The 21,466-nt window shown below is 43.0% G+C and overlaps 1 protein-coding gene across 1 annotated transcript in view; it reads left to right on the top strand.

The window, feature by feature from the left end:
* Window positions 1-15,589, top strand: part of LOC117370922 (disks large-associated protein 4-like) — a 31,089-nt gene extending 15,500 nt beyond the window's left edge. Inside the window, exons 7-19 of the mRNA XM_055221794.1 lie at window positions 3,778-4,057; window positions 4,913-5,062; window positions 5,688-5,817; window positions 6,274-6,420; window positions 6,725-6,774; window positions 6,820-6,938; window positions 7,098-7,198; window positions 8,453-8,647; window positions 9,425-9,474; window positions 9,511-9,738; window positions 9,995-10,086; window positions 11,336-11,479; window positions 15,048-15,589. Of these exons, the coding sequence (XP_055077769.1) occupies window positions 3,778-4,057; window positions 4,913-5,062; window positions 5,688-5,817; window positions 6,274-6,420; window positions 6,725-6,774; window positions 6,820-6,938; window positions 7,098-7,198; window positions 8,453-8,647; window positions 9,425-9,474; window positions 9,511-9,738; window positions 9,995-10,086; window positions 11,336-11,479; window positions 15,048-15,266 (1,905 nt within the window). The 3' untranslated portion in view covers window positions 15,267-15,589. The remainder of the gene's footprint in view (window positions 1-3,777; window positions 4,058-4,912; window positions 5,063-5,687; window positions 5,818-6,273; window positions 6,421-6,724; window positions 6,775-6,819; window positions 6,939-7,097; window positions 7,199-8,452; window positions 8,648-9,424; window positions 9,475-9,510; window positions 9,739-9,994; window positions 10,087-11,335; window positions 11,480-15,047) is intronic.
* Window positions 15,590-21,466: the final 5,877 nt, after the last annotated feature.

Here is a 21,466-nt window from a genome sequence, read left to right as displayed (position 1 = left end):
ATCAAGATATGAACATTAATAACAGACAAATCAGGAGCCCTCTATCCCCAAGGTCATGCCGGCTAGCATTAGCAACAGGTTTGATTGACAGCGTTGCTAAGCGCTCACTCCAGGGGAGAAGGGATGTTACCTTCAACAACCTCACTCCAAAGTGGCTTTCGGAATTACAAATACAGTGGTCCCTCGTTTATCGCGGGGTTACGTTCCAAAAATAACCTGCAATAGGCAAAATCTGCAAAGTAATCAGCTTTTTTACAATTATTATATTTGTTTTGCAGCTGTAAAACCCCTCACCACACACTTTATGCACTTTCCTCAGACAGGTATTAACATTCATACATCTCACAATTCTCTCTTGTTTAATTGATTAATAGGGACTCACGTGTATTTCACAGTTCCTCTGACCGCGTCTTTTCGTCCTGGCGCCGCTCCGCTGTAATGTCGATCGAACATTTGTGTAAATTTGCCTGAGCGCATTCTACTCTGTACAGGAGACACGGCACAGAGGAGATCGACTGACGGTGGTCTGCTGTCCGTTGGCCGGTTGGGACACAGAACACAATGCGCGTTCAAGAAAGTGTGCAGAATTGCATGGTAAAAATCTGCAAAACAGCGAGACCGCGAAGGGTGAACCGCGATATAGCGAGGGACAACTGTATGGATCTCTGCTTCAAATTGGCCCATATAACCACTAGCCTGGATGAGCTTCAGTTGACTGGAGCTGAACACTACGGTTGAAGTCACACCCACTTACTCCACTTCTATTATACAGTCTATGGTTTTGATAGAGGTTAGCATTAGCTTTGAGATACAATGAGCTATCCTGCTGTGCACAGAGGGAGTTATGTATTATACAGTTTTTAGCCCCGGAGTCAAATGTTCCGCAGTGTAATTTGTGAGTCTAATATTGTTGACACGGGGCTTTTAGCTTTTAGTGACAGCTCAATAACTGTATGAATATTTCAGTCGGTTCATTTTGAGTGGAGCAGATGTGAGCTGTTTTTGGACTGGCAGCGCTTGACTCTCAATAAAATGTGTATGTGACTCTTAAAGTCTCTGCTTTAATGGCCTCTGGCACACTCCGGCCCTGTACGCTGATAGCTTTAGCGTGAAGGGGGCGTTCAGCTGGTGTTGTGCTGCTCTCTGGTGGAGTCTGGGGGAAAGGACATGGCATTACTGAATTATAGTCACTCTGTTTTATTTATCACCAGATATGAATCATCCATTTGACACTGGCCATTATACTGACACTGATATGATAAAAGAACAGATTTATAATGGGCTCCTCTCAGTGCTTTAAAGCTCATAAATCCTTCCATGTTCAGTCACAGCTGCCCTGGGGCTAACTGACACAAATGTGGCTGCAACTCTGTGCCTTCTGCTTATGATCTCAGGTGGCCTTATTAACAAATACACAAACATATTCAAAATTATCCCTCACTTATCTCATGCATTTTGAGCGTTCTAAGTATTCACCACATGAGTTTATAAGCACTTTTCACAACTGTGAGACCAGAGCTTCACATCAAAATCACAGTTTGGATGCTCACAAAATAAGCAAATCGCAGAATGCCGTTTTTTAAGTCAAAATATTCTGCTCCTTCCAGTCAGAGGGATCATTTCAGCTCTAATGTAATGTTTATGAGGTACAGCACCAGTACACGTGAGACTACACTACCCACAATGCACTGCAGTACAATAGGGAGTGGCGTACTGCAGTGGACAGAAAGCTGCGGGGTGGATGCATAAACTGTACAGTGCTGCTGATTTCTTACTTTTTTGCATGTGGGTCACACTCAACTGTTTCAAATCATCAGACACATTTAAATATTAAACAAAGATAACCCAAGTAAACATAAAATGCTGTTTTGATGATTTTATTTGTTAAGAGGAAAATACTATCCAAACCTACATGATCCAGTGTGAAAAAGTATTTGCCCCCCTTGTTAAATGATGAGGTAATTGTGATTAATCACAAGTTCAATTTCGGACCTGATTGATGCCAGACCTTTCAAATCAAGAGATCGCTTAAATAGAACCTGTCTGACAAGGTGAAGTCAGCCATATTGAAGCCAAGACATTATGCCACGATCCAAAGAAATTTAGGAGCAGATAAGAAGAAAAGTAATTAACATGTCTGAGTCTGGAAAAGGTTACAAAGCCATTTCTAAATCTCTGGGACTCCATTGAACCACAGTGACAGCCATTATCCACAAATGGAGAAAGCATGGTGCAGTGGTGAACCTTCCCAGGAGTGACCGGCCTACACAAATTACCCCAAGAGCACAGCAACTACTGATCCAAGAGGTCACAAAGGAACCCAAAACAACATCCAAACTGCAGACCTCACTTACCTCAGTAAAGGTCAGTGTTCATGAAAGAGACTAGGCAAAAATGGCATGGATGGCATTCAAGGTGATTATAAGTAATTTTTACATCAGCCTAAACCGTTTCGGTTATGATAGAAATGTTATGTACAACCTTATACAAGTTGAATAATGTTTGACTTTGAATGCAATGACCGAATAAAATAAATAAATAAAAATAAAATTTGCTGCTGATGAAACAACAGTTGATGTTTTTGGAAGGTGTGCATCCTGTTACATCCGGTGTAAAATGAACAGTATTTGATAAAAAGAACGTCATGCCAACAGTGAAACATGGTGGTCGTGTCATGGTTTGGGGTTTTGTTGCTTCAGGACCTCGACGACTTGCTGTGATTGAAGGAACCATGAACTCTGCTCTCTGCCAACAAATCCTGAAGGAGAATGTCCGGCCATCAGTTCATGACCTCAAGCTGAAGTGCACTTGGGTTCTGCAGCAGGACAATGATCGAAAGCACAACAGCATGTCCACTTCTGAATGGCTTAAAAAACAAAATGAGGGTTTTGGAGCCTAGTCAAAGTCCAGACCTGAACCCAACAGAGATTTTGTGGCATGACCTTAGAAAGGCAGTTCATGCTCGGAAACTCTCTCATGTGGATGATTTAAAACAATTCTGCAAAGAAGAGTGGGCCAAAATTCCTCCACAGTGATGTGAAAGACTTATTGCCAGTTATTGCAAACACTGCAGTTGTTGCTGTCAAAGGTGGTTCAACCTGTTATTAGGTTCAGGGGGCAGTTACTTTTTCACATGGGCCATGTAGGTTCAGATGGATTTTTTCCCTTAATAAATAAAATCAGCACTGAAAACTGTATTTTGTGAGCTATGTTTGTTTAATATTTAAGTTTGCTTGATCTGACCCTGGTATTTTTTTTATTTGCTATTGTGTTCGTAAATTAAGATATGAACATTAATAACAGACACATCAGGCGCCTTCTTTCCCCAAGGTTGCTCTCGCTGCCATTAGTAACAGCATTGCTAAGCAGCTGCGCCAACCAGTGCAGCAGGGGGTGGGCGCTTAGCAACGCTGTCAGTCAAACCCGAAGAGGTGTTACCTTCAACAGCCTCACTCCAGATTGGCTCTTTGGTTGCTATGATATTTGAAGTCAGAATTCAAAATATGGAACTCTGCTTCACATTGACCCCTATAACTGCTCTAGACTCGATGAGCTTCATCTGACTGGAGCTGAACGCTGTGGGTGACGTTACACTCACTTATTCATCTTTTTTATACAGTCTGTGGAGGATGTTACTGAACAAAACACTGTGGGGAAAACCATTGTACACTGAGCCAATTGTATTTAAATATATGGCAGAAAAATCACATATATTTTTATATATGTTTCCCAAACGGTTTTGCCCTAGATTTCTGCCATGATTCTTTTCTCTCACAGTTGAGGGACATGGACAGTGGACCTTATGAGGACCACAGCTCTGAGTCCACCTACAGAGACTCCAGGTCCCAGTCCCAGGACTCTCCCCCTGATCTGCCCTGTGACCTACCCTCCCATCTGCCCCCTGACCTGCCCCGCCCCTCCTGCTTCCGCTCGCGCAGCCACAGTTACCTGAGGGCGATCCAGGCCGGCTGCTCCCAGGATGAAGACTCTCTGTCTCTGGAGTCCACGTCCCCGCCCCCAACCGAGAGCAGCGTGAGGACATACAGCACCAGTACAGGTGAGACTACACTACCCACATTGCATTGGACTAAATACAGCACTAGACTTGTTTGAGATAGACCTGCGCAGATCAGATCCGATCAGTATCGATCAATAGTTGATCTGAATGACAGATGTCATCAGCATGTCAGCATCAGAAACCTCACGAGATCCAAAAAGAGAACGCCTGAACCACTACCACCTGACTCCATGGAGGACGTGAGAGAGCCCACCTGTCCACCTGTCCGCTGTGAATGTACCTGTGGTGAACATCCCTTTTTATCCCTAAATCAAAATATGAACATTGACCATCTTCATCCAAGGTTGCTCTCGCTAACAGCCATCATGGCTTATTGCTTTGTGCCCAACCCCTGCCAAACCAGGGGTGTGAGCAGGAAGAGGCGTGTGCCTTCAAAAACCTCTCTCTGGTTGACTCTTTGATTTCACACCCAGATTCCAAATATGAAGTGCTAGCCTCGATTGGCTTAATTTGGCTGGAGCTGAAGAACTCAGAACTACCCAGAACACAGATATAACTCTATAATCCTTATAAGAGGGCGCATGGTTCAGGCATATTTGTGCAAAGTCAAAGCACAGCCTACCTCAGTGAACAGGGTTGAACAAAATGACTCCCACAAAAGTATTCAGCCGATACCTACCACTTTTACGCTTTAATTTTCTGTCTCATTTTTATTTGAAGTCTGTTTTAAGTTGTTTGTTACTTTGATCATTTTTGTTTTTCTTTTATTCCCATGTTCTCCTTTATTTTAAACCTTGATTTTGATTACATACAATGATCCCTCAAACTGCCCCTTACCCTCCTGGCCTGGCCCTCACCTGTTTCCCCTGCTCCTCACCTGCTGCACCTGCCCAGACGACCTCTCAGCTCAGTGGACTCAGTGGAAGCATCAGTTTGGCTCGTACCTGAAGGCTACAGGTTTGGACAAAGCTCCTAAAGAGAAACAACTGGCTGTGTTACTGCAGAGACTCGACCTGCACCTGCCCCAAGCCCCACCCACTACCATGCTCACCGCAATGCCCACTGCCACACCCGCTGTTCGGGACCCTCACGGATGTAAGAACAGGACAGGTAACAGAGGACAAAAAAGAAAAAAATATTGAGTTTATTGAACAGATATTAGGATAAAAGAGGAGGTGAATGGGCGAATCTGATATTTTGGGTTTTAAATTCCCGAGGTCGCTCCCACTAGTATTAGCAACAGGTTTGATTGGCAGCTTATCACTGCTAATTGCTAAGTGCCGGCCCCCTGCCCAAACTGGGACAACCTTGCCCTTGACTGGCTCTTTGGTTTTGCACCCGGACTCCAAATATGGTCCCTGATTGCAGATTAACCACCATAATTTCAACTGGCTTGGTCACACTGGTCACACTCCCTCAGTCGACTTCTATGTACAGCCTGACTGAGAAGATAGAATATATACTGCCCTGAGTTTGCCCTTAGTTTTTGTTTGGTGGAGTCAGCTGCTTGTTTCCATGGAGATGAAATGACGTTCTGTGGTAAATTTCAGGCAGAACATCTCCATGGTTGTTACAAGGTCTATGGTTTGATCACATGTTTCCCTCTCTTTCTTTCTCTCTCTCTTTTTCTCTTCTCCCTCTTCTTCCTCCTCCCTTCTCTCTCTCTCTGCAGTCTCCACCTGCATCTCCACCTGTAAGCGCACCGCCCCTCCCCCCGTGCCCCCCCGCACCACCTCCAAACCCTACATCTCTGTCACGGTCCAGAGCAGCACCGAGTCAGCCCAGGACACGTACCTGGAGCGGGAGGAGGGGCGGAGGTCGGACAGGGAGGAGGGGCGGAGGTCGGACAGGGAGGAGGGGCGGAGGTCGGAGCGAGAGGTAGGCCTGTCATGATAATTACTAAAATAGGGATGTTAATGTAAAATATCTTTTTGGAGCTTTGTACCATGTTATAACGTTCCCTCATCAAAAACATGCCTGAAGAGGTTTTAAATGTCGTCCATGCATGTTTGAGTAGGGAGAGGAGACTCAGAGCATCGAAAAATGAAACATATTAACTTATTAGATATGGCAAATAATGTATTTTCAAAACAAAAGTGTTATGTGTTAGCAGTTAATGCCCCATAGAAGTGTTTTGGGATGTTACAGATAGCTTTTAGAGTTATTATGTCAGTGGCATAAATTTTTATCTATATCACTCTTCAAAATGTGCTATCGTGACAGGCCTACCGGGAGGAGGGGCGGCGGTCGGACAGAGAGGAGGGGCGGAGGTCGGAGGTCACCAGCCAATCCAGCCAGGCCCACAGTAACTCCTCGGATAGCCTGGATAGCACGCATGCTAACAGCCTCGCGCGTGGCATCAGACGACCTCCTCAGATCACCGCCATCACCAGGGAAACCAGGTGAGGAGGAGGGCCCAGGGCCATTATAAATTCTTCTGATAAAATGCTAGGTTTCAAATGACATCACAACATGACGCAGGAAGAAGGAGTCCATTTTAGAACTCAGCGTGACTTCTTGTATTTTCTTGTTAACTTTTTTACCCCAAACTGCCACTTAACTGATTTAAAAGTATGATAAATATTTAGCACAGGTACTATCCACCAAACCAAGTTAAAATTACAACAACATTAAAACCTGTCAGATTACACTTTTATCTTCTCTGTTTCCCTCTGCTAGAGAACCTTTAATCCAAAGAGACACGAGAGAAGCCATCCCCCCTAACAGATCTCACGCTGCCACGGAAACCACAGACTGTGAGAGCGACGCCAAAGCAGCTAAAGCTAACCTGATGCTAACAGGTGCGGCTAAAGCTAACGCCACATTAACAGGAATGGCTAAAGCTAATGCCACACTAACACCGGAGGAGCAGCATGAAGCACTGGCCCCCAGGAGGAAGCTGTCCTCCATAGGCATCCAGGTGAGAGGGAGGGCATCTGGGTGGGAGAAGGAGGAGGTAGGGTATCTGGGTGAGAGAGAAGGAGGGCATTTAGATGAGAATGAATGGTTTTGGGCCTCAGCAGCCTCTCCATAGAGGCGGTGTTCTTGAGTTGTACCCAGTAAGGTGTCTGTGCTTCAGGTGGACTGTCTCCAGGACTCCTCTGACCCCGCCCCCCGGGAGGACACGCCCCCTCTGAGCCGCTTCCAGTCCATCGGGGTCCAGGTGGAGGACGGCTGGCAGTAAGTCTGTGGCAGTGTCTCAATTCACCAAAATGAACATTAGATTCACCATTGGAAGTGTGCGTCGAAGGGCAGTTACGTAATTTCCTGCACGACAAGGGCTGTCCCATTTCAATGCACCCGACTGAATGCGCCTGATAAACGTGCCCTGCCCTTTCCGGCGTTGCCATGGAGATCAGCCGTAACTTCACGCACTGCTATATCCCATCATGCACCACGACTACGCAAAAAATAGAAGAAAATGGAGTCCGCTGCGCAATACACATTCAAATGTTCGTAGTGGTTTAACTCATCTACAACAGAGCGACATGAAACTGTTAAATCTGAATAAAGATAAGTACAGGCCGTGTGTTTGATGATTAAAAAGGAGGGGAGTTACATGGAATAAAGGAAAGTGCAGTTATTGCTAGACAATAAGAAGACATTATTATCATTAGAAATTATTATTGCAATAAGAATAATGTAAGAATGTTCGTTTCTATAGTAAGCGTCAAAGACCAAGAGACTGAAACATAAAGTCAGAAGAGTTTAATGAGTTCCACACCGGTAATGTGAACAATGAAGCAGGACTCTCTTCTGTCCAGAAAGGACAGAAGAGAGTCCCCTGGTGGCACGTGTCATTTACCTTCATGTTAGTAAATCAAGATACTAGTTTGATGTAGCACTGCACTGCTAGAAAATACTTTTCAATAACAAGATGAAAAGAACTGACACGGCATAGAAGGGAAACAGCGCCCTCTACTGTTATTAAAGTGGTGTAGCCATTGGCCAAAATACCGACTCGTTAAACTGCAATATTCCACTTTATGTACCACTAATCAGTGTTCTCTGGTTTATAGACTATGAATGTCAAACGTATTACGACAAAAAATTTGATGATAATATATTATCTAATATTGCATCTTTTCTTAAATCATGCCACTTGATACTGCACCTTTGTAAGGCAGGGGGGTCTGAGGGTTCTATTAACAAAACCAAAAGCTTAGATCATCTTTGTAAAGTCTAATCTGTTCCAGTCTCTGACTATGTCTATATGGTCTTAAGGATCAGGACCAACAGCCTCATGAGCCCCTCACTAACAGAGCTCACACTGTCACACTGGTCCTCAAGGCCAACAGTCAAAAGCATTTGAATTATTATTATTATTATTATTAATAATAATAATAATAATAATAATAATAATAATAATAATAATAATAATAATAATAATAATAATAATAATAATAATAATAATAATAATTGTGTTCAATTCAGGAGTCGCTCCAGCAGCATGACCAAACAGGAAACTGACTCTGACACTCAGGAAGAACCACACCCTTTGTATAAGCCCCAAACAAAACCCTCAGAGAAGAAAGTGATGGTCAGCTGTGGCAGCCAATCAATGGCTCAGGACTCTCTGGACCAGGAAGTGCCCGCCCCCTCAACCATTACACGGCAGATCCTCAACAGGTGATATTTTTTTACATGTTAAAATGTGAAGTAAATTTATATGACAGAAATTTCAAAGACGTGTCTGTGTATGTGTAACTCTGATGCAGAATCTTTCCTGTTTGCTTTACTTTTGGCCAATCAGTGAACAAACTGTCCACATATCCTCTACATATTTAGGGGTCACGTCATTTTTAGTGAGGTCCAAATGTCCAGTTGGTCAAAAAGTAGTGCAGGCCGGTCAATATAGACCACGATGCATTAGGTCATAAAAACACCAGCGGGCAGCGACTAGACACAACATGAGTGAATGAATCAGACAGAAGCTTTAGTTTATCACTGTGATGATCCTGGTTGTGAATAAAACACTCTCTGGTGCTTTTCACACATGTTAGTGGCTCTGTGGAGGGACCCTACTGTACATTTATTTATGTTTTTTTTTTACTTTTGGGGCGGCCTTGTTCACATAAACCATGCATCATTCACCCCAAACACCATGAGCCCTGTGAGAGTCCATCAGCTGATCAATGCTGCTGTTTCTATGACAACAAGCTTCAAGCGGACAGACTCGACAAAAACCTGTATGGGTATTATTGATCCATAAATACTTGTGTGGCATTATTTATGACAAGAATCAGGTTTTACTGGTGTTTAAGAGGCCTTTTTCACCCAGTGAGTGCATTATGAAGTCTGCTAGAGAATGCAGCGCTATGTAATGTTTGAGAGGTTAGAGTCCAGGGTGGATATTCAAACACAACCATTGTTTTTCCAGTGTAACATATACTTTTTACTGCACAGATCTACCACCCGGAGCAGCTCAGACTCGTTCTCAGAGAGCTTGGATCCTGGTTTAGATCCCGGTCTGGACTCCGGTCTAGACCCAGCCTTGGACCCGTCCTGCCTGCCCCCTCCAGACCCGTGGCTGGAGAGCGGGGTGTCGGGGGGAGGTGGAGCAGCTCTTACCCAAGGAGGAGTGAGTACTCCTGGGGGAAACCTGTGCCGACGTGATGGGCAGTGGTTTCTGAAGCTCCTGGAGGCCGAGAGAGGGCGCATGGAGGGCTGGTGTGAGCAGATGGAGCAGGAGACACAACACCACCAACTGTCAGATGAGGGTACGACGCTCACACAAGTTTAATCATCTATACTGTCCTGGGACACTGTACTTTTAACACTGGAACAGTGACTTCTCCTGGGGAACTAATGTGACTTGTTTTATGTTTTATGGAATAGTTATATAACTTTTTATTGTATATTTCGTACAGTTTTGGGTAAGGTTTTATAGGTTTTATATTTTTACAGCTCTGGCTAAGGTGTGCAGTGCAGATTTATTTATAGATTTAACTTTATTTTGAATGTTTTCCTGTACAGTCTTGGGGAAAGTGCGCAGTGCTGTGGGCAGTGCTCAGCTCCTCATGTCTCAGAAGTTTCTGCAATTTCAGGCACTTTGTGAACAAAACCTGGTGAGTGAGTTTTTTTTTTAATTTATATGGCACTTTACAACAACACAAAGACAACCAAAGTCTTTCACAGAGAATGTGAAAGACGTCAATGACAAAGTGACTGTGTAAAATGTCAGAGTTGGACACTTGAAGGTGTGATGTGTCCATTGCACTACAGCTTACACAGGACTCAACCAATTCTATAAGCTTTTTTTTTTTTGGAGTAGGTTTCTCTGGTCACATAAGTTTAACTGGTGCATGGCATGCTGGGTAATAAAAAAGATTATAATGATACAGTTAAACCAGGGTCAGCTGCGACTGAAGCAAAAACCTGGTTTAAAGTCTGAGGTGTTAAAGAGCAACAGTTTAAAGGTCGACAGTGAAAGATGAATGGATTTAAAAAGTTATGCATTGGTAATATTGAAGGATTTTTACAGTGAAGGATTTTGAAAGTTTTTAGATGAAAATAGCTTTATGTAGTTTTAGTAATAGACACTTTGGCTCCATCTTATGGTTACACTGCAGAAGTGCCAAGTAAAGTATTCAGGGAAATATTTAAACTGTTGAGGAACTGTAAGAGTGACATGTGTCGAAATGTACCAAAAACATGAAAAGAGGTGAAAATGGAAGAATAAATTATTAACTAAAAAAATAAAATGTTTCACACGCTTGATGTCCCCTGATGGCAGCAGAGAAAAAGTGTTCTGAGCAGCGCAGACAGACTGACCTCACCAGACACAGGTTTCAAACAGAACATTCTGCTCCAGAGAGAATGAAGCTGCTTCAGAGAGAGACAGAAATCGCTCCAGAGACAGAGAGAAGCCGCTCTAGAGATAGAGGGGGGCTTGATACTGCGTTCAATAATTGGACCAGTCTAAACATGCATCCCCCATAGACTCTGCATGTAAACCCTCTGACGCTGCGACTTACACACAGTAAAAGGTGACACAACAGGGCTCTTATTATAAAGTGTGTGTAAAAAAAGGTTTGAGCTCAGAGAGAACATGCAGTCATAGTCAGAATTCTACATAATCTGTCACTGTCAACAAACAAGACCATTTTTGTGTCAGGCCTTCAACATAAGTGTGAAGAGAGAGCACGTGCCTCCAGTGGTGAATAAAAAGACTACACAGAACCTGACGACTGTGCACGGTCCCTGTCAGTGACTGAGTAAATGTTTATAAGATGCAAACAGCGTGCAGTTATTTTGTTATTATGTTTACAGTTCATGTTTTGGTTGCTTGTAGCATCATGTTGCTTTCCTCCTCAGGACCCCCTCTGCTCATCCCACCCCACCCCTCAGGACCTGGCCGGGTTCTGGGACCAGCTCCAGGTCTCCATCGAGGACCTCAGCCTCAAGTTTGATGAACTCTACCACCTCAAATCCAACGAGTGGCAGCCCCCCGAGAGGAAGGTACTGCCCCCTGCTGGCTGGGGTAGGAAAGCCGCCGCACCGGCCCCTCTCCTCCCTCCACCACATCCCCCTCCTCCTCTGCACTGCTGCAGAACAGACGTCCTCATGAGCTCAAACAGAGACACAAGATTCATCTGGTTTTGGAAACGTTTAGATTTGGTTATTTCATTATGGTGCTTGTATTTTTATCTCACTTGAACTTTGATTTGATGTTATCATAACAGTTTTTTTTTAATGATTATTATTGTAGTGCATCATTTTATTTCAATTCTGCATCATTCGAAAGGGTAGACTCACTCCCACTCTCAGTTTAAACCATTTAAACACATTTCAGCCTTAGTCACTTCTCTCTGTTATTAGTTTGTAGTTGAGTTCTCACATTGGCTTCTGTCATATCAATAAATATAAAAAGAGAGAGTCTTTGGAACGGCTCTTTGAAATGAACGGATTCAAAAGATTCGGATCCCATAAAAAAAGTCCCATCACTAAAGAGGAGTAAACCTGGACTACGCCTGGTCTTGAATTAGTCCAGGGCTGACAGATTTTCAGAGAGCAATAAGCCTTTTAGCATGAAACAGAACTGAAAAAGCATTAAAAAAATCATCTCTTTTATGATGCAAAAAATAAGCCCAAAGTCGTTATAAAGAAGCAGACTTGGCAACCACGAACCAGTCTTACAGTGGCCCAAACTAATGACTCCCCCTAAAGGAGAGACTACACATTACAGAGCTGAAGGATTCTCTGACTCACAAGGCTTTTTTTATTCAAAGATAAAATATTTACAAACTAAATATAAGTAAATCATTGTGAACGATTCCAAAGCAGATGAATATTGTGGCTCGTGTTTGACCTCCTGTGGGTCTGTTTGTGCGGCTGGGTTTCCTCTGGGCCAAAGGGGCAGAGCACAGCGCCCCCTTGAGACATGCATGAACAGTGCAGTGAACAGTGGCCCCTCTGGGCTCTGTTAAACATGCATGTCCTGTGAAAGTGGGCGTGGCCTGGGCTAGAACGACGCTTTTGCTGCAGCTGCTGTTGTTTGTTTGTTCTGTGTGGCTCTGTTTAAAAAAACAAAAAAAAAACCAAAAACCAAAAAACAGGTTAAACCAACTAATTTAAAGTTTAAAACTCCAGTGTTCAACTTTCAGCCATGTTTAACAGTTACCTCTTTAAAACAAGTGATTAGGGTTATAACTGTGATTACTAAAATGATTAACACTTAGCTTAAAACAGTGGTGACATCATGCTGGGGGGGATGGGGGGGCATTAGACATACATGTCTATGGCAGAATGCTCAGCAGTTACGATGGAGGCAAAGCACATAATGGCAAACACTGACAAAATCATTTTAAGATTGTCTGCAAACTCAAGAAAAAATATAAAAATGGATTTAAACAACAGCGTGAACAGTGTTCATGGTGGTGTTTAGGAGTTTGATTTTGAACAAAAACGTGAGCATGACTGAAAAACTGATGCTAGCTTGTGACTGTAATTTTTAACCGCACAAATCAGCAAACTGTAGGCACCGATTTGTCTGAGACTTTTTGGACTTAAATCTGAGCATTATTTTTAACACAATCTGACCATAAAAACTGACTTAGTTGGAACTGCAGTAGGTGAGCTGATTTGTGATGTTAAACAAGTCCCAAATCAGCTCGCTGTTGTAGTTCAGCTAAGTCAGTTCTTTATGATCACATTGTCTTAAGCAAAACTGAGATTAAAGCCTAACTTCAGTAACAGCTTCAGACAGAGCAGTGCCTACAGATAGCCAGGGAATAATGACATCAGCTGAAAAATATCAGTTGTAAAGATTTGAGCAAAAATAAGTTTCTCCTCAGTAGATTCTCCCAGAAATATAAAGCCACATGTAAAATAATAATACAGCACTTTTCCAGATGCTCAGAGTCACTTTACAATTTTAGAACTTATTATTGCCGCCAGAGCTGCCCTGGGGCAGACTGACGAAAGAGAGGCTGCCACTCTGCACCACTGACCCCTCTGTCCACCACAACACTTACTCATCATACTAAGCAATGTGGGTCAAGTGTCTTGCCCAATGACACAACAACAGTTTGATCTAGAATCACTGCTGCCCCCTTGTGGCATCAGTGGTCTCTCATCCAAATACTAACCAAGCCCAGTGTTCTGCCAAGCTATGGTCCCCATACAGCTCCCTCTTATATTTCTATGGGGAAGCTTAATTATGTGAATGATGTGTCCCTTCTGGAGAAGAGACTTTAACTCCTGTTAAAGTCTCACAAATGGACAAAGCTCATGACTCGTGATTATTAAACACAGGCCTGTTTGAGTTTACATTGTAAATATTACAAATGTCTAAAGCAGACAGCCGTAAGGCAGCGCCGCTCTTGATCTGTTTGAATAACTTCCAGCAAAAAAAACACTACTGAGCATGTGCAGTAGTGCTCTGAGCATGTGCAGTAGGGCACCGCCCCTGCTTAGTTTTAGCAATCATATGGACTGAGCTTTCTGAGGTTATACTGTGTAGTCAGAGTTATTATAGTTTGAGTTGGTGTAACCTGTTCCTTCTGACAGAGCCAGAGTCTGTGTGTTTCTGCTGCGTGTCTCCTGCTTTTGTTTAACTCAGTCTCATCTTTTCATTTCAGTCCAAACATTTCACATTTAACACACTCAGGTGCTTTTGACATGAGCGAGGCTCCATGTCCTCAGACATGTGTGCAGACCTGCTCCTCTGACATGTGTGCAGACCTGCTCCTCTGACATGTGTGCAGACCTGCTCCTCTGACATGTGTGCAGACCTGCTCCTCAGACATGTGTGCAGACCTATTGGATTTTCACAATCCTTCCTTGAATGGTGGCCTCAGACGTCATCCATCCCCTATCTATAACGCCATCCTTAAACCCAAAGCAAACCAAGGAAACAAAGAGAACAATAGAGCTAGCCAGGATGCCAATAGGAGTGAAAACACTCATTTGTGTCTTGAATGACTGTGTGAAGTAGGACTCAGGCACAGTGCACACTTAGTGTAGTTCATAAGACAGTATCCACCTCTAATCTGACCAGAACTGAAGAAGCAGCTTGAACGTCTTCACTCCGACAACATTTTGTCCAGTTGACAGATTAAATTTTTCCTTTGTGATGGATCAGACCTGGACAAGTGAGGGATTACGCAGATATATTATGCAGTTTTATAAAAAATACACAATGTGATCCCAAAATGCACTGTTGAACCTTATGACATAGAGTTGGTAATCCAAACTTACTGTGAAATAAATGTAGGATAGAAATGTCATATGGTGGAACATTCTCCATACAATGTCCATGGAGACAAGCATGTTTGGGACCTGTCAACGTAAGAGTGAATCTATCCCTCCCATTAGATCGACTCTTAGGATTAGACAAAGTGGCGCTCATCTTAAATGCACCTGAAGATGCCATTTTTTCACTTTTAAAAAAAACTCTGTTTTAAAATGTTCAACTTTATTTCTGTGGCTAAATGTTCTCTGTGTGTCTATTGTTTTCTGCGTCTGCAAAGCTCTGTCCCTCTCCTCCTCTGTGCCTCGTCAGTACTCACTCTCTCCTCATCCCCAGGAGCTCCAGGAGAGGCCAGCGGCGGCGGTGAAGAAGCCCGCTAAAGGTCGCTCGTCTCTAGGTCGAGAGCAGAGCGTGGACCCCCCCTCCGGCTCCAGACAAGAAGCTCGTAAACGCCTCGTTGCAGCCAAAAAATCCACGTCTTTTCGGCAGAACTCAGCAACGGAGAGCGCGGACAGCCTGGAAATGTACGTCCCCGAGGCCCAAACCCGGCTGTGAATCCGGATCTGGACCGGACTTAGGGACCCCTAACCTGGATCGAAACTGGACCAGGACTGTGGACTGGGGCACATTTCTAAAACACTTTCATAGCCTAAATAGACATGAAGCAATCAGATACTTATATTTTGGACATTTGAGGCTCAAAAATTGACTGGTTGCAATAAAAGAAAGAGGATAAACTTTTATTACATGTTGAAGTTTTAAATAAATTATGGACTTTTGACGCAGAAGTTCCAGGTCGGATGCTGCCAAACGTCACTGCAGATATAATGCGTACATGAGTTTAAATGATGGGACTTCAGAATGTGGATCAGAACGACACGGGCTGACTGTCACTCTTAACAAGCTCTTTTATTCATTTACAAAACATGAAATATCTGGTTTCTGCATGAATATCAACATTCCTTGGGGGGGATTTAGACTTAAATCTGAGCTTTATTTTAACACCATCTGACCATAAAAAACTGACTTAGCTGAAACTACAATAGGTGAGCTGATGTGTGATGTTTAAGATGTTTTAGAAGAATATTGTGATTTAAAATGTGCAAATTCTAATATAAATATCCACGGGTGTCAGAGATTATAACTATAGAGCAGACACAAGCACAATAGGGCTGATTTAAACAGAAATCACCAAATCTATTTATGTATCAGGAGCAAAATGATTTTCTGATCTTTGTTCTAATGTTGTTTCCTCATCACAAACAGACCTGGAGTTGTATTTTGTTTCATTCACACAGTTTTTTTTTCTCAAACTGAAGACTGAGGGATTACACAGACATCCTCTCAAACTCCACCTCCACTCCACTTCCACCTTGTGATGTCATGCGGTAAGACAGGAAGTGCTCCACTGTGTTTTTAAACTCCATACACCTTCATTAGAATCATCTGGATAATTTCAGCCCTGGAATTATCAATCTCTACTGAACTAAAGATGAAAGGAGCTGTTAACTTGAAAACTACCACTTCATGACATCACAAGGTGGAACAGATTTTGAGCTTTGGAGATGTAGACAGACTAATAACAAAGGTTTACTCAAACGTGTGTGAATGAAATAAAACACAGGTCTGTTTTTGAGGAGGTAACAGCATTATAACATGACTTAAACCTCACAAGAGCCAGTTTTGTGTAATGTAGGATCTTTTTATGTTTCTCAGCATATTACGCTTATAAACCTATTGAAGACCTATATTTACATAGGGTATTTTACTTATTTTTTTTATTTAGTCTCTTTTGCGTTAATAACTATTCTAAACTCATTCATAAGTAGTAGTAGTAGCTTCATAAAGTGGAGCCATTATTCAAGATATGAGTGTTGTCAGGTGAAAGGACTTTAAAACAGAAGATTAATATGACAACTTTGTGGAGCCGAGCCCAACTAATAATGACAAGGTTCAACACCCGTGGAGCACAAGTTTGGAGATTTATTTCAAATACAGTGAATCTCCCATAGAGTCCATCTGAGTTTATGACAAGAAGGCTGTTTTTGCAATGGAGATTATTCGAATTTCTGAATTGTTTTTCATTATAATTTAGATGGTCATAAGGGGTCAGAGCATAGACTGATAAAGATAAAGAAGTGGACTAGGGGAGTATGTCGTCACCCACAGTGTGCGGCTCCAGTCAAATGAAGTTCATCGAGGCTAACAGTTATAGGGGCCAATCTGAAGTCAAGTTCCGTATTTGGAATTCTGACTGCAAGTATCATAGCAACCAAAGAGCCAATCCAGAGTGAGGCTGTTGAAGGTAACGCCCCTTCCAGCCCGCACTGCTGATTTAGCAGGGAGCGGGCGCAAAGCAAACCTGTTGCTAACGCTAGCAGGAGCGACCTCAGGGAAAGAAGGTGCCTGAGTTGTCTGTTATTAATGTTTATATATTCATTTGGGACAAAATAGTGAAATAAAAAAACCCGGGATCATGTAGAACGGGTTACTACAAACATTTTAAGTCTAAAATGACGAGTCTGACAGCAGCAGAGAGTTACAGAGAGACGGCCACACTTTTTAAAATAGAAAGTGAATTGGCACTAGAGTTAATGGAGTTAAGTGCCCCCTCTTCCTATTTGGAACGCTGTGGCTTGTAGGTTAGCTATGTCCATTTATATGTACAGTATAAGGGTCAGAAACAGATCTATTGATTACATTGTACTTTACCACGAAATCTCCAAATGTTAAATTGGCAAATGCTGAATCTGATCATTTCTATTGGTGACTAGACTCAAGACCTCACTGTGTTTGAATTATGTTCAGTTCATTTGTTCCCTTCTCTATGACTGACCTGTAGAGTGTCATCTGAAACACAGTAACTGGAATGTGTCGGGGACAGCTCACATCAACATTCTGAATGAAGTCATCTGAACTCATGTACATCTCCTTTTGCAGTGTATATCCTAAATAGTAATACTAAGTTCTGTGATTATAACTTTTAGAGTCCTTAAAGACTGTTTTAATGTGAAATATTTGTGAGACAGAGACACTTCCTCTTCGTCCCAGAGCGGCGGCCATTTTGTAGCTTTGCACACTACACCACTCTGAGACTGAATCCAACGGGGCCTGCACTCGAGCTTTTAAGCAGCAGAACTTCAATAAATAAAACAATAAAACGATTCTTAAAGGCGCTGTACCTGATTTTTACTAATTCATTTTAAACAGTTTGCAGTGGTCCAAATGACTCCTCACTTACCTTATGCATTCTGAACATCCTAAATATTCACCACCATGAGTTTATAAGCAGAGTTTTGCTGTTGAGGTAATGCTAACATCAACTCACATGCTAACAGTGCACTTCCAGGATCTCAGACAATCAAACTCTTCAAAATTAGATGCAGACAGTACACAGCTGACGTCTTTTGACTTCAAGAGCTGCAAATACAATATATCTGTACTGAGGCACAACACTTGAATTAAGGGCAAAAATTGGGTACAGCCACTTTAATAACATTAGGCTAAAAGAACAGTAAATAATAATACAAATTATAATAGTGGAAATATTGGTATTAGCAAGTTTGGAAATGGACTACTTCAGAAGGCAAACAGACATGGACTTAAAGGGCATCTGACAGATTTTTATGTTTTTTTCTAAATCTGACTTGGTTTAGTGCGATAGTATCATAGACTGTGTAAAGTGGACTAAGGAAGGGTGATGTCACCTATAGACCTTGTCTCCAGTCAAATTAAACTCATGGAGTCTAGCAGTTATAGGGGACATTTTGGAGCCGAGTTCCATATTTGGAATTCCAACTGCGAGTATCATAGCAACAAAAGAGCCGATCTGGAACAAGACTGTTGAAGATAACGTCCCTTCCTGCCCGTGCCGCTTGTTTGGCAGTGAGCAGGTGCTTAGCAACACTGTCATGCAAACCTGTTGTTAATGCTAGCAGGAGTGACCTTGGGGAAAGAAGGTGTCTGATTTGTCTGTTACTGACGTTCATATCTTGATTTACAGACACAATACCGAAATAAAAATACTAGGATTATGTAGAGCGGGTCAGTATGAACATTGTAAGATCAAAATGATGATTCTGACAGCAGCAGCTACAGAGAAAGGGCAACAGTTTTACAATGTAAAGTGAACTGGAGCCAGAGTCGATGGAGCTGGGAGCGCGCTCATGATCACTTCCTATTTGGAGCGTGGTGGCTAACAGGTTACTTGACAAACTTTTTTTCTGACACTTTAAACCTTACCTAACTAAATTAAGGCTTTGTCTTTTATTTTTATCAGTCTAATTGTAACTATTGTGTCATTTAGACAAGTTTTTTGGTTGAACTTCATCAGAAACAGGCAAGGCAAGATTTTTAGTGATATCTAAAATGCACTTATGTTAGCTAGGTTTATTTAAATGAGCAGTGTGACCTGTCGTGACCCGTCACACTCAAACTGGAGCTTTAAGTCTGTGCTCTGTTCGTCATGTTTCCAAACTGCACTTAAGAAAAGTCCAAGTCCCACTGAGGTGCAGGCCCTGTTCATGTGTGTCTTCCTTTAGTTTTATTATCTGAATCAGGGAGAGGCGCTCGGAGCAGAAGAGGAGGAGAGGAGAAGAAGGAACAGAGAAGTGGAGGGAGAGGCGAAAGAAGCGGAGGAGGAGAGAGGCAGAGGAGGAGGGGAGGAGAAGGAGTGGAGGAACTGACGGAGAAACGAGAGAAGAGGAGGAGGGTAGAGGAGGAGAAGAGGGGGAGAAGGAACAGAGGAGTGGAGGGGGAGGTGACAGAAGCAGAGGAAGAGGGGAGGAGAGGAGAGGAGGAACAGAGAAGAGAGGGGGAGAGGAGGAAGACCAGATGAGGAGGATAGGAGGAGCAGAGGTGCAGAAGAGGCGAAGGAGAGGAGAAAAGGATCAGAGGAGGAAGAGCAGAGGAGGAGGAGCAGAGGAGGAGGAGCAGAGGAGGAGGAGCAGAGGAGGAGGAGCAGAGGAGGAGGGGGATGAGAGTAAGAGGACACCAAACAAAATGAGATATATTTAAGGTTGAAATGATTTTACACTGAGCTGGACCATATGTTTTATGAAAGAGTCAGCCATAATATTATGACCAGCCACATGTCTCGTCATTGCCATAGACACGATGGTTTAAAGGTGTACTATGGAACTTTTCTGCTGGCCTCATTGGAGATGTAATTGCTTTGTAATGTTCAACTGTGTGGCATTAAACATATCCATTTGGGTGTAGAGGTATTTATTTCCTTGGAAAACATAAACTCAGTTTGTGGCACCTAATGCCAGACTGTGGAACATTCCAGACAAAGTAATAAAATCTCCATGGAGACAAAAAGACCACCAGGAAGGTTACATAGTGCATCTTTGGTTTGGTCCTGTTTTAGTCCTGCTTTAAACCTGGGTTAGTCCCGATTTAGTCCCGATTTAGTCCCGATTTAGTCCCGATTTAGTCCCAATTTAGTCCCGATTTAGTGCCGATTTAGTCCCGGTTTAGTCACGATTTAGTCCCGGTTTAGTCCCAATTTAGTCCAGATTTAGTCCCGATTTAGTCCCGGTTTAGTCACAATGTTTTGGCTGGCCGGTACATTTTAAGTTTGCTTGTTGCTGCTTCTCGAAACATGTGACTGATTTTGTTCTAAACTCTTGAATTGCTTTTAAGGCAAAGAGCGTTAGCAGCCGGTTCAAGTGTTTGAAGCATCAGAGTGTTTCAGTTCTGTCCCTCTGTCCCACGGCTCATCAGAGTGTTTCAGTTCTGTCCCACGGCTCATCAGAGAGTTTCAGTTCTGTCCCTCTGTCCCATGACTCATCAGAGTGTTTCAGTTCTGTCCCTCTGTCCCACGGCTCATCAGAGAGTTTCAGTTCTGTCCCACGGCTCATCAGAGAGTTTCAGTTCTGTCCCTCTGTCCCACGGCTCATCAGAGAGTTTCAGTTCTGTTCCATGGCTCATCAGAGAGTTTCAGTTCTGTCCCACGGCTCATCAGAGAGTTTCAGTTCTGTCCCTCTGTCCCACGGCTCATCAGAGTGTTTCAATTCTGTCCCTCTGTCCCACGGCTCATCAGAGAGTTTCAGTTCTGTCCCACGGCTCATCAGAGTGTTTCAGTTCTGTCCCACGACTCATCAGAGTGTTTCAGTTCTGTCCCTCTGTCCCACAGCTCATCAGAGTATTTCAGTTCTGTCCCACGGCTCATCAGAGAGTTTCAGTTCTGTCCCTCTGTCCCACGGCTCATCAGAGAGTTTCAGTTCTGTTCCATGGCTCATCAGAGAGTTTCAGTTCTGTCCCACGGCTCATCAGAGAGTTTCAATTCTGTCCCTCTGTCCCACGGCTCATCAGAGAGTTTCAGTTCTGTCCCACGGCTCATCAGAGTGTTTCAATTCTGTCCCTCTGTCCCACGGCTCATCAGAGTATTTCAGTTCTGTCCCACGGCTCATCAGAGTGTTTCAGTTCTGTCCCTCTGTCCTACGGCTCGCTATAACTTTCCAAACGTCCATTTTTATTAAAGATACAGATATGAAATGAGTCTATGACATGTGACTGTGCTGTGTTTCATTCTGCTTTTATCCACAATATCATTTTTGCGTATTTAAAAAGGCAAGAGACTAAATACTCAGCGCTTTCCGTAGAAACATTATAGCTCCAAACAGCTGCACTTTTTATCATGTATCATATTAATACACATAAGCCCATGTGTACTAGGCCTACAACAGAACAGTACAGCAGAGTGCAACACGTAATGCTACTTCAAAATGATATTACTCAAGTAGAAGTAC

Source organism: Periophthalmus magnuspinnatus, chromosome 5, assembly GCF_009829125.3.
Source record: "Periophthalmus magnuspinnatus isolate fPerMag1 chromosome 5, fPerMag1.2.pri, whole genome shotgun sequence".
NCBI lineage: Eukaryota > Metazoa > Chordata > Actinopteri > Gobiiformes > Gobiidae > Periophthalmus > Periophthalmus magnuspinnatus.
The sequence above is the reverse complement of the archived record's forward strand: the minus strand, read 5'-3'. Positions and strand labels throughout refer to the sequence as shown.